Raw genomic sequence first — 12,433 nt, 5'->3', positions numbered from 1 at the left:
CTCTGTGTGTGTTTGTCCACCACTACTCGAGTAGGCCTCAAACCATAATCTGGCAACCTTCCAGCATATCGATCCTGCCATTGAGAGATAAGGATCAAATCTCAGACTCGTCACATGTCATCAGATATATCTCCAAAAATATGACTGTTCCATTTCTAATGGGAGGGAATAGGACACAGACGGACCTTTGGCCGCAGCCCATCACCAGCAGAAACAAAGGGTCAGGTATGCAAAAGTCCATCATGCCCAATCTCACGTTCCTTCTCACATCACATACATGCAATCAGCGGTGTATGTAATTTATAATCATTTCCATATTCCACCCCGATACATACAGGGGGCCGACAGATGCCACTACACCTATATTGGTCACATAAAACATCAACCCTTATACTACTGCAGATAATGAGAAGTAACAATAGTGTGAGACAATGCACGGCTTCACTTACCCTTCCTTTGTTCAGTGTTTCTTGTGCTTCAAGTTTATAAACAAGATGATCTAGAAAAGACACGCTAATATTAGAGAAGGATAAACTTTATGTCTACTAGCATCTGTTCTCCTGCAGAGGTCGGTATGTTTCCCATTATACTCGTTCTACACCATAGCATTACTCAGGGAACTTCTGCATTTCCAGATGTCTCCAAGTGTTAATCATTTCCATCACTAGATGGCAGCAGTAAGGCACATATGGATTTTTAGCAGCCTTACCTTTGGCCATCTAAGCAATGCAGCACCTCAAAAAGATGGGGGGGGGGCCGAAAAGCTTGAAGAAATTGTGTCTCCATAGCTACTTTTTTTTTTTTGTTGCACTTTGCAAAAATTCAGTCATGTAACAATATAAATAAAATTCCCATTCATTCAGCTGATAAGACAAAATGCAATTTCACAGTTTATTGGTCAGAAACTAAATAATTAATTGCCTGAGATTCTTCATTTGCATAGAAAATGTAGAGATAAGGCTGCGTGATTTACATGCCCGCTTTGTCTGCATCTAGAACACAGAGCTGACCAAAGCAAAACGTGTCGCTGGAGTATCTGGGTAGTATTCGTATGCGGTCACCGGAAATTAAAGGGGCACTCTGCTGGGGACAAAGCCCCCTGACTGATAAATATGGGTTCAAACCAGAGAACAAGCCCTGGACAGGTTCCATGTAGATGAACAATGAGAGTCCCACAGCCACAGTCAGCGAGCTCTTCTCTATACGAACTGCACTGTTAAGAGTGTCTTACATGGAAGCCGATCATAAGTCGCTTCATGGCCTCTGTAGACTGGCCGACTGCACTTCCCATGCCACAAACGATCAATAAAAGATCACTCTGTGCACACACAGCGTACTTGTTCTCGACAGCACATCATATTTACCTTCAACAATGTGCTGCCGAGAACAAGGATTTTTCAGCAAGTTTAAGAATTGGTTCACCCGATGGAGGCACGGTTTCCCGGTTTGTCGGGTGACTGGCAGCCTGCTTACATTACACAAGGAGCAGATAGCTCCGGACATGATGATTAACGCTCCGAGAACCCAGGACATAGTATGACCACTAGGTCACCTATGAGAAATTCTATACTGGGCATTCTGCTAGACGCCGCGTCTGGAATACCATCTCTGAGCTCTGAAGAGGAGAGGAGAGACTCTACAGAGAGCGACACATACACCAATAGGACTTTACCTTCTCTCGCTTTCTTGAGTTCAAGTCTTTCCTTCTGTAAAGACTTCTCCAGTCTTGAGCGATGTTCATATACCACTGGAAAAAAAAAAAAAAATTCCATCTTTAATGTCATGACACAATGAATAAACATCCATTCATTTGATGGCAACATTCCTTGGGAAAATGAAGTGATTGCCGGGGTTTTCTGGAGCTGGCCACCTCCATGTAATGACAATCCCCCCCCTCCTTAAAGTTGATATGGAACTACTGGGAAAAAAAAAGATTTAGTATCTAGCTATGCGATCATATAGTTTCATTCAGGCAGAAATACACTTGAAGGGGCTGTCTAATCTCGACAGTCTTTTTTCACAAGACAAACATATACTGTATATGCCATACAGATTGATGGCGCTCCCTGCTCAGGATTCCCTTACTGCTCATTGCCTAGGTTACCTGCCACCTCTGAAGTATAGTAAAGGCGACTACTTTACAAGGCAAGGAGAGCTGCACACTTGAGAGCTTCCAAGTTCTTCTCTGAAGCTGGCTGGATTGCAGCATGGGAGGTTGCACAGTTCAGACCAGCAGCAGCATGGTCGTCCCACGGATCCGAACTGTTATCTTCAACAGTGCAGGAAGCAGGAAGGCAGGGGAGCAGTGTGCTCCTGAAGCTTTACCTACGACGCCCCAGCGATGCCTCTCCTCTGCTGCCTCCAGTCCTTATGGACATGGCTGTCATGACTAAAGCACATGACTGCTGCAGCCAATCACTGAGCTGAGTGGTCTTATACTCGTACAATCTATATACAACTAGCTCCAGTTCTAAGGCCGAAAAATGCAGAAATTGTATAACATTATGTCACTGCAGCCTTGCAGCGCTGGAGTCCTGGGTTCGAATCCCACCAAGGACAACATCTGCAAGGAGTTTGAATGTTCTCCCCGTGTTTGCGTGGGTTTCCTCTGGGTACTCAGGTTTCCTCCCACATTTCAAAGACATACTGATAGAGAGTATACTGTAGATTTTGAGCCCCATCGGGGACAGCGATGATAATGTGTGCAAACTGTAAAGCGCTGTGGAATATGTTAGCGCTATATAAAAATAAAGTTTATTATTATTATTACTTAAAGGGAACCTTACCAACAGATATGAGGTTAATCTGCAGGATAATACCGTCAGGAAAGTGTCCCGCCACTGTACTGAAAGTGCAGGACTGGGAGAAAATTAACTTTAGTCCTTCCAGGAGCCGCCAGCTTTCAGTCACAAAGCTTTGTGCTAGCAAGGCTACTGTGAGCAGTGGCTCTTAGCATGCCCCGGCAATGACTGACAGCCAGCTCCGTACCGCTGTCAAAGTGCTGGGGCACCGGCACACCTGTATGACTGAAAGCAGGCGGCTCCTGGCAGGAATAGAGTTCATCCCAGGTGGTGTATTCTCAGCACGGTCCCTGGGCACCTTCCTCTCTGTTCACCTGCAGATTAGCCTTGTGTCTGCTGGTAAATAGCGTAAATATGTTTTCAGTAATTAATCATTTCTGATGTCTATCATATCACAATCATTAGATATTAGACCCCTGGAGTTGCGTCTGCATGTTCTAAAATGTTCTTAAAGACCTGCACAGAATTTCACAGACCCATGACAGTGCATGTGCAGTAAGAGCACATTCCTTGTCATTTCCTTGGGATAGTTCTCCACAATTCAGTGCACAATAGGAAAAGATCACTCAGGTCTTCTGATTGATCACGTACCTGGTTGATTGGAAAGTGAAGGAATAAATTGGCTAAGCCCTGAATCTAAAGAAGCTGTGCAATCAAGGCTTGGTTTTAAATGAACAATTCTGTTGAAGAGAATACTAGCTAATAATTTTATTTGAACTTTTTGAGTAATCTAAAAAAGAATAGATTTTGCAACCTATTACACAGAAAACTTGAAATCTGGATCAGTAACTAAAGCCCCCGTTACACACTGCGATATCGCTTGCAATATCGCTGTAAAGTCACCGATTTTGTGACGTTACAGCGATATTACTAGCGATATCGCTGCATGTGATACTTACCTCCGACCGGCTCCCCCGCTGGTTATCGCTGATCGCGCGAGAAGCTGCTGGATCATTCCTCGTCGTCCACTTCCTGCGGCGCTTCCTGCTGTGACGACGAGCGACGCGTGGACGCGGGCGGGAGGACGCAGGATCGCCGCGTCTGACAGGTAAGTAGCGATCCCCGACCCCAGCGATGTCGCTGGTGAGATCTGCCTGAGTGGCAGCTCACTAGCAACCACCCAGCGATTCACCAGCGATCCTGACCGCGTCATATCGCTGGTCGGGATCGCTGGTGAGTCGCTAGGTGTAATGGTACCCTTAAGCCCCCGTTACACACTGCGATATCGCTAGCAATATCGCTGTAAAGTCACCGATTTTGTGACGTTACAGCGATATTACTAGCGATATCGCTGCATGTGATACTTACCTCCGACCGGCTCCCCCACTGGTTATCGCTGATCGCGCGAGAAGCTGCTGGATCATTCCTCGTCATCCACTTCCTGCGGCGCTTCCTGCTGTGACGACGAGCGACGCGTGGACGCGGGCGGGAGGACGCAGGATCGCCGCGTCTGACAGGTAAGTAGCGATCCCCGACCCCAGCGATGTCGCTGGTGAGATCTGCCTGTGTGGCAGCGGTGTAACCTGAATCTTGTTGGCCCCAATTCAAAATCTCCAACAGGGACCCCAGCCATCACAGGTCTTCAATAGCGTTGGTCTTCTCGAGAGTTCCAAAAGAACCCATAGGGCCCACCCAGGCTCCAAGACCCAAGGGCGACCTCTTACACCTACTATACTTATATTTGTATTTTAGATATATATATATATAGATATATATATATATCTATATATATATATATATATATATATAATTTTTTGCCTAAAATACAGTCTGTGATTTGAGAATGAGATGGAGGCTCACCTTCCAACAAGACAATGACCCAAAGCATACTGCTCAAAAGCAACACTTGAGTGGTTTCACCCCTTAAGGACCAAGCCACTTTGTAGGTTAATGACCCTTCCTTAATTTTGAAATCTGACCACTGTCACTTTATGTGGTTATAACTCTGGAACGCTTCAACGTATCCCACTGATTCCGAGAAGGTTTTTTCGAGACATATTGTACTTTACGATAGTAGTAGTAAAATGTCTTCAAAATTTCTTGTGCTTATTTGTGAAAAAAATGTAAAATTTGGCAAAAATTTAGAAAATTTCACAATTTTCAAACTTTTAATTTTTATGCCCCTAAATCAGAGCGTTATGTCACACAAAATAGTTAATAAATAACATTTCCCACATGTCTACTTTACATAAGCACAATTTTTGAAACATAATTTTTTTTTTGTTAGGAAGTTATAAGGGTTAAAAGTTGACCAGCGATTTCTCATTTTTTAAACAAAATTTACACCACCATTTTTTTTTTTTAGGGACCACAAAACATTTGAAGTCACTTTGGGGGTGTACATGACAGAAAATACCCAAAAGTGACACCATTCTAAAAACTGCACCCCTCAAGGTGCTCAAAACCGCATTCAAAAAGTTTATTAAACCTTCAGGTGCTTCACAGGAACTGAAGCAATGTGGAAGGAAAAAAATAACATTTAACTTTTTTTCACAAAAATTTTATTTCCGACAATTTTTTTTATTTTGTCTTGGTTATCAGGAGAAAACGAACCACAATTTCTCCTGACTACATGATACCCCATGTGTGGAGGAAGACCACTCTTTAGGCGCACAGCAGGGCTCGGAAGGGAAGGAGCACCATTTGAGGTTTTGAATGTAAAATTGGATGGAATCGAGAGCGGACGCCATGTCACATTTGGAGAGCCCCTTGATGTACCTAAACAGTGGAAAACCCCATAACTGACCCTATTTTGGAAACTAGACCCCCCTCCCCCAAGGAAATTATTTGGCTGTGTGGTGAGCACTATGAACCCCCAAGTGCTTCACAGAAATTTATAACGCAGAGCCGTGAAAATAAAAAATCATTTTTTCAACAAAAATGATCTTTTTGCCCCCAATTTTTTATTTTCCCTAGGGTAACAGGAGAAACTGGACCCCAAAAGTTGTTGTGCAATTTGTCATTGAGTACGCCTTACTGTGATCTTTGGGAGGCGGAATGAACAAATCCACAAAAGGTGAAGAATTAGTTTATTTTTTACGCTGTTCCTCGATCGGTATAAGTGATTAGGCGACTTTATTCCTCGAGTCTGTGTGATTTCAGCGATACCAGATTTAGATCCTTTTTTTATGTTTAGCTTCTGTCACACACTAAAAGATGCTTTTTTTGTAAGAAGTTTTTGCTTCGCCACATTTTGAGAGCTGTAATTTTTCCATATTTCGGCCCACAGAGTCATGTTAGGTCTTGTTTTTTGCGAGACGAGCTGACGATGCCACATTTATATCTTTTTTTTATGTTTTGGCGCTTTTACACAATAAAAACTTTTATAGAAAAAAATAATTATTTTAGCATAGCTTTATTCTGAGAGCTATAACTTTTTTTATTTTTCCGCTGATGGAGATGTATGGCGGCTTCTTTTTTGCCGGACAAGATGGCGTTTTCAGTTATACTATTTTTATTTACATTAGTCTTTTTGATCACGTTTTATTCCACTTTTTCCAAGCGGTATGATAAAGCATAATTTGCTACTTTTTTGTGTGTTTTAGTACGGCGTTCACTGAAGGGGTTAACTAGTGTGACACTTTTATAGATCGGATTTTTACGGACGCGGCGATACCAAACGTGTACTTTTTTTGCTTATTATTTATTTTTTTTACATAAAAATGTATTTATTAGTGGATTTTTTACATTATTTTTATTTTTTTTCATTTTTTTAAAAAAGTTTTCTTTTTTACCTAGTCCCTTTATGGGACTTTCACTTTATTCACTTTGATTGCAGGTATAATACATTGCAATGCACTAGCATTGCAGTGCATTATACCTATACTCAAAGTTACTGACACCATGTTGTGAGCATGGTCTCAGAGGCTTTCTGTAGCTTGATAACCCGGGGGTTGTCATGATGAACCCGGGTCATCATGGCAATGATCGGGCCCCGTGATGACATCGCGGAGACGCTGATCTGAAGGCAGAGGGAGCTCCCGTCCCTCTGCCTCCCTCCTGAACGCTGCGATAGCGCTCGATCGCAGCAATAAGGGGGTTAACAGCCAGAGCGGACACCGTTCCTGGCTGATAGTGCAGAAGTGCAGCCAGCACTGAGCTGCTGCACTGACCGGGCAGGAGGTGCTGATATTTTAGCATCTCCTGAGCGGTCATGCTGTGATCGGTCAGTCAGATTGACTGACTGATCACAGCGATCTGGGTGCAGGTAACCAACGGCATGGGTCCCCACATCTCTTCCCATGCCTCTCAGCTGTCGGCACGGAAATGTCACGCAGTTTAAATGCATGACAGGCATAGACTGTCATGGTGCGGGAACTTACACCCGGCCATAAAGGACTATGTCCGTCAATGGACGTTAAGGGTTTAATGGGAAACAAGTAAATGTTTTGGAGTGGCCTAGTCAAAGCTCAGACCTTAATCCAATTGAGAATCTGTGGTCAGACTTGATTTCTTCTGGTGAACAGCAATCTTCATCTAACTTGAACGAGCAAGAGCAGTTTTGCCCTGAGGAATGGGCAAAAATCCCAGTGGCAAGATCTGGAAAGCTCATAGAGACAAATCCAAAGTGACTTGCAGCTGTAATTGCCGCAAAAGGAGGCTCTATAAAGTACTGACTTTAGGGGGTGATAGTTATGCACACTGAAATTTTCAGTTACTTTGTCCTAATTGTTGTTTGTTATATAATAAAAAGAAAAGAGGGTCTGGATACTTTCACAAGCCACTATATTTATACACATACATATACAGTATATGATGTGTCATTTCACCTCAACAAATTTAAGAAACTAACCCATGGTTTACAAATGAGATATACAGCAGCTCAGACTAGATTCATAAACTAGAAGAGATGGAAATGCAAATTTTAACACAAACCTACACCTGCTCTTGGCAGGGACATATTTCATTTTGGGACTACTAGATGTACTAAATTTCTTTGAAGATGCGCATCTTTGAACACATTTTTCTCAGATCACGTCAGCGACCTTATTTTCTAACTGTATCTTGAATGACAGTCTTTATAAAATACAAATCCATATGCTTTTAAATATGTTAATATAATAATATTAGGTCTATAGAACTAAAGAGCATCTATAAACTCAAAACTGATGTTAATGTCTATGGGGAAGATAAACATAACTAAAGGATGTAGAAAATATTTAATGTAATAGCTTCTGATTTTTAGGCCTTTTCCAATTTTTTTGCTGTAGTTTTTGTAGGTAGAAGATCTGAACCCTGGAGGACCACGTTACAATATCCACAAATTATAAGAAGTTCCACCTTTTACTTTGGGTCCTAATCTTTTTGTTGCTTCAGCAAAAAAGTGAAAAGAAAATTTATTTTTTTTATAAATAGATACAACAGTGGTACTTGAAAGTTTGTAAAGAAATTAAAGCGAGGCGCCGACCCTCTGCTTCTGTCAATGATGGCTGCAGCCTCGTGCTGTGAAAAGAGACGTCATCATGGGGTAGTTAACAGAAGCAGGGTGAGTGACCCAGTGCTGCCTCCTGGTGATGATTCATTTGAGGGCAGTGATAAAAGCTGTGGGACTGTGTTGGTGTCCCTCACCCCGCTGCTACCACCCCTAATGATGATTCATTTGAGGGTGATAATGGTAGCAGTGGGTAGGTGCTGGTGTCACTCACCTTTCTCCTATCACCGACCCCCTGAAGCTTATTTGTTTGAGGGCAGCGATTGAAGCTGTGGGGTGGCGCTGGTGTCACTCACCCTGCTTCTATCATCGACCGCTGATGATGCCTCATTTCACAATAAGACCCTGAAGCTGGCGAGGACAGAAGCAGAGTGCTAGCGCCTCGGTCATTTCTCCCACAGCTTCTATCAGTGCCATAGAACTAGGACATGTTCAGAAGGCACTAAAGAAAGAAACTGTAAGCTAGTAAGAGACTCCATCACCGACCCCTGATGGCATTAGTTTCCAGGCGGAGTGATAGATGCTGTGTGGAAGGGAGTGCAGCCCCAACCGCCTCATGACACCTTATGTCACAGGAAGTTAAAAAAAAAATGAACACATTTAGGGATTAGCTGTATAGAGGGGAGCAGAGTATGTTATTTTATAATAAAGAAAATTACAAGAGTATTTTAGGTGCAAAATACATATTTAAAAATGGCATTTTAAATATGGGACCAATTCTTCAACTTGTTACTAACGTACCCGGCGCCTGCACCTGGCCGATCGCTGCAGGGAGAAAATTAACTTTATTCCCCCCAGCAGTGTTCAGGTTTCAGTCATGGGGGCAAAGCTGGCGTGAGGTCAGTCACCGTCCTGAGTATATAGGGCCGGCAGCTGTAATTGGGGCCGGCTGTCAGTCAGGGCCAGGGATGCGGTTACAGCTGCCGCTCTGTATACTCAGAGCAATGACTGAGCCCGTGCTGGCGACGCCACTGTGACTGAAAACGAACGCTGCCCGGGAGAATGAAGTACACTTTCCCCCCGCAGTTTCTGTTATGTGCAGGAGTCGGGCAGGTCATTAACGCTATTAGCCTGCAGATTAATACTATATCTGTAGTTTAATAGCAGTTTTTCTGGTGACAGGTGCACTTTAAGGAAAAAGGACACTCACCACAATGCAAAAACTCCATAGAAACGAGGTGTGGACGATGCGAAAAACTCCATTCAAAATAGATTGAGCAGTGACGCTGCACAATAGGCGAAACATCAGAGGGGTAAAGATTAGAGATGAGCAGATAGAGAAATCGAGTTCTGGTTCAAGTTCGGGTACACGTCTGGTACCCGAACTAAACTTTGGCATGAAGTTTGGGTTGTGCACCAGAACCTGAACTTCCACGAGTCTGCTCAACCCTAATAAAGATGGTTAAAAGCCTCTAAAAGATGTGTGACTTCCAGGCCGAAGGTGAAGCAAAGCGGTTGAACTAGCAGGAGACATGAGAACATTCATGCTACATAATAAAGTGAGGTTAGTCTCAATTGGGAATGTGATAAATTCATATGAACTGTGGCCTAAAGGGAGGAGAAAAATCTCAAAAGACATCATGTGTGAGTCACTGAGTCGGATTAATTTACACCTTGCATCTGCACAGCCAGTGACCTGTATATACTTTATACCAGAGGCCTCTAAACGAGATTAAAAAGGTAACATGATGAAAACACACCAAGCTTGTAATAAGAAAGGTTAGGAAAGAGGCTACAATAAAATGAATTAAAGTATAATCTACACTTAAAGGCATTTACATAGTAACATAGTAATTAAGGTTGAAGGGAGACTTTAAGTCCATACTGTATATTATTTTAGTATGCGGTAAAGTTCTACATTATGATTATAGCATATTCCAAAGATTATTTATATTAATACTGAACGTGTTGGTACTCTTGAAATTGTTCCAGAAAAAGAAACATATCTCCCAGAAAATGCACATACCGTATATACTCGTGTATAAGCTGAGATTTTCAGCACATTTTTTTTGTGCTGAAAAGACTCTCCTCGGCTTATACACAAGTCAATTGTCCCAGAGGGCCAGCAGGGGAGAGGGAGCGGCGGTGCAACGGGTCACAGGAGGCAGGAGACGGCGGCTACAGCCTGTGCCACTGCTAAAGAGAAATGAATATTAATTTCTCTTATAGTGCACACAGTGACAGCTGCAACCGCCGGCTTCCAGAAGACATCATACTCACCCTCCAGCGTGCCCTGCATTTCGTTGGTCCTGGCGCCCTCGCAGCATTTCGTTGATGCCAACTTCCGGCAGCACTTCCTGTGCTGAACAATTACGTGGCACCACTCATTAAGGTAATGAATATGCACTCGTTTCCACTGCCATAGGCATGGAGGGAATATTCATTACCTTAATGAGCGGTGCCACGTGATCACTCAGCACAGGAAGAGCTGCTGGAAGCAAGAACGAGGTGATGCGAGGGTACGCTGGAGGGAGAGCAGGATGTTTGAATTATTTTTTTTTGTAATAGGAAGCATGTATACAAGGATGGGAGGGGGGAAGCCATGCATACCAGGACAGCTACAGGGGGAGCCACGCATATCAGGACAGCTATGGGGGGAGCCACACATACCAGGACAGCTATGGGGGGAGCCACGCATACCAGGATAGCTAAGGGGGGAGCCACGCATACCAGGATAGCTACGGGGGGAGCCACGCATACCAGGATAGCTACGGGGCAGCCACACATACCAGGACAGCTACGGGGGGAGCCACGCATACCAGGATAGCTACGGGGCAGCCACGCATACCAGGACAGATACAGGAGGAGCCACGCATACCAGAACAGGATGGGGAAGTCACGCATACCAGACAGGGATGAGGGGACAATGCACACCCGGCTTATACTCGAGACAATAAGCTTACCCAGTTTTACATGACAAAATTAGGTGCCTCAGCTTATACTCGGGTCGGCTTATACTTGAGTATATACGGTATTTATTTCCTTTGTCTGTATTGGAAAAACACACACAAAAAAACAAAAACGGAAAAAAAATTGGATATAATTTCACACAAAATCCCCAAAAAGGGCTATTCAAAATTGTTGGCACCTTTCCAATATTGTGGATAAACAACTTATTTCAAGCATGTGATGCTTGTTCAAACTCACCTGTGGCAAGTCACAGGTGTGGGCAATCTGAAAATCACACCTGAAACCAGATAAAAATGGGAGACGTTGACTCAGTCTTTGCATTTTGTATCTCACTGTGCCACTCTAAGCATGGAGAACAGAAAGAGAAGAGAAATGTCTGAGAACCAAAATTGTTGAAAAATATCAACAATCTCAAGCTTACAAGTCCATATTCAGAGTTTTAGAGGTATCTTTGTCTACGGTGAACAACATAATGAAGACATTTACAACCCATGGCACTGTAACTAATATTCGATGTGGGCGGCAGAGAAAAATTCATAAAAGCTTGCAACACAGGATAGTCCAGATGGTGGATATGCAGCCTCAATCAAGTTCTCAAGAAATTCAAGCTGCCCTCAGGCTCAGGGTGCATCAGTGTCCCCAAAAACATTCTGTCAACATTTGAATGAAATGAAACGCTAAACCAGGAGGACCCCACTGCTGACACAGATACAGAAAGAGCTATTTGATACAGCACATCATTCTACTGTTTACTGAAAACACAATGAGGCCTATAAAGAAAAGAACACCGTACCTATATTCAAATATGGTGCAGGTTCAAAGATGTTTTGGGATTGTTTTGCTGCCTTTGGAACTGGGTGCCTTGACTATGTGCAAGGCATCATGAAATCTGAAGATAGACAAAGGATTTTGGGTCACAATGTAGTGCCCAGTGTCAGAAAGCTGGGTTTGCGGCCTAGGTCATGGGTCTTCCAACAGGACAATGACTGAAAACATTCTTCAAGATGCTCCTAGAAATGAATGGTGCTGGATAATCTTGAAGTGGCAAGCAATGAGTATGGATCTAAATCCCATTGGAAATCCGTGGAGTTCTTGAAATTGCTGTTGGGAGAAGGCACCCTTCAAATATGAAAGACCTGAAGCAGTTTGCAAAAGAAGAGTGGCTCAAAATTCCAGTTGAGGTGTATGAAGCTTGTTGATGGTTATTTATTACAAAATGGTATGCAACTAAATATTAAGCTGAAGGTGCCAACAGTTTGGTCCGGTCCATTTTGGGGGGTTGTGTGTAAAG

General features: G+C 43.2%; 1 protein-coding gene across 4 annotated transcripts in view; it reads right to left on the bottom strand.

The window, feature by feature from the left end:
- GOLIM4 (golgi integral membrane protein 4) overlaps positions 1-12,433 on the bottom strand; it is a 158,794-nt gene that overhangs the window by 69,964 nt on the left and 76,397 nt on the right. For all 4 annotated transcript variants that reach the window (XM_073578922.1, XM_073578924.1, XM_073578923.1 and 1 more), the window contains exons 2-3: positions 1,673-1,747; positions 450-499 (exon numbers count right to left, since the gene is read on the bottom strand). In XM_073578922.1, the coding sequence (XP_073435023.1) occupies positions 450-499; positions 1,673-1,747 (125 nt within the window). The remainder of the gene's footprint in view (positions 1-449; positions 500-1,672; positions 1,748-12,433) is intronic.

The sequence above is a fragment of the Dendrobates tinctorius genome, unplaced genomic scaffold (genome assembly GCF_039654945.1).
Source record: "Dendrobates tinctorius isolate UK_male_01 unplaced genomic scaffold, ASM3965494v1 ptg000060l, whole genome shotgun sequence".
NCBI lineage: Eukaryota > Metazoa > Chordata > Amphibia > Anura > Dendrobatidae > Dendrobates > Dendrobates tinctorius.
The sequence above is the reverse complement of the archived record's forward strand: the minus strand, read 5'-3'. Positions and strand labels throughout refer to the sequence as shown.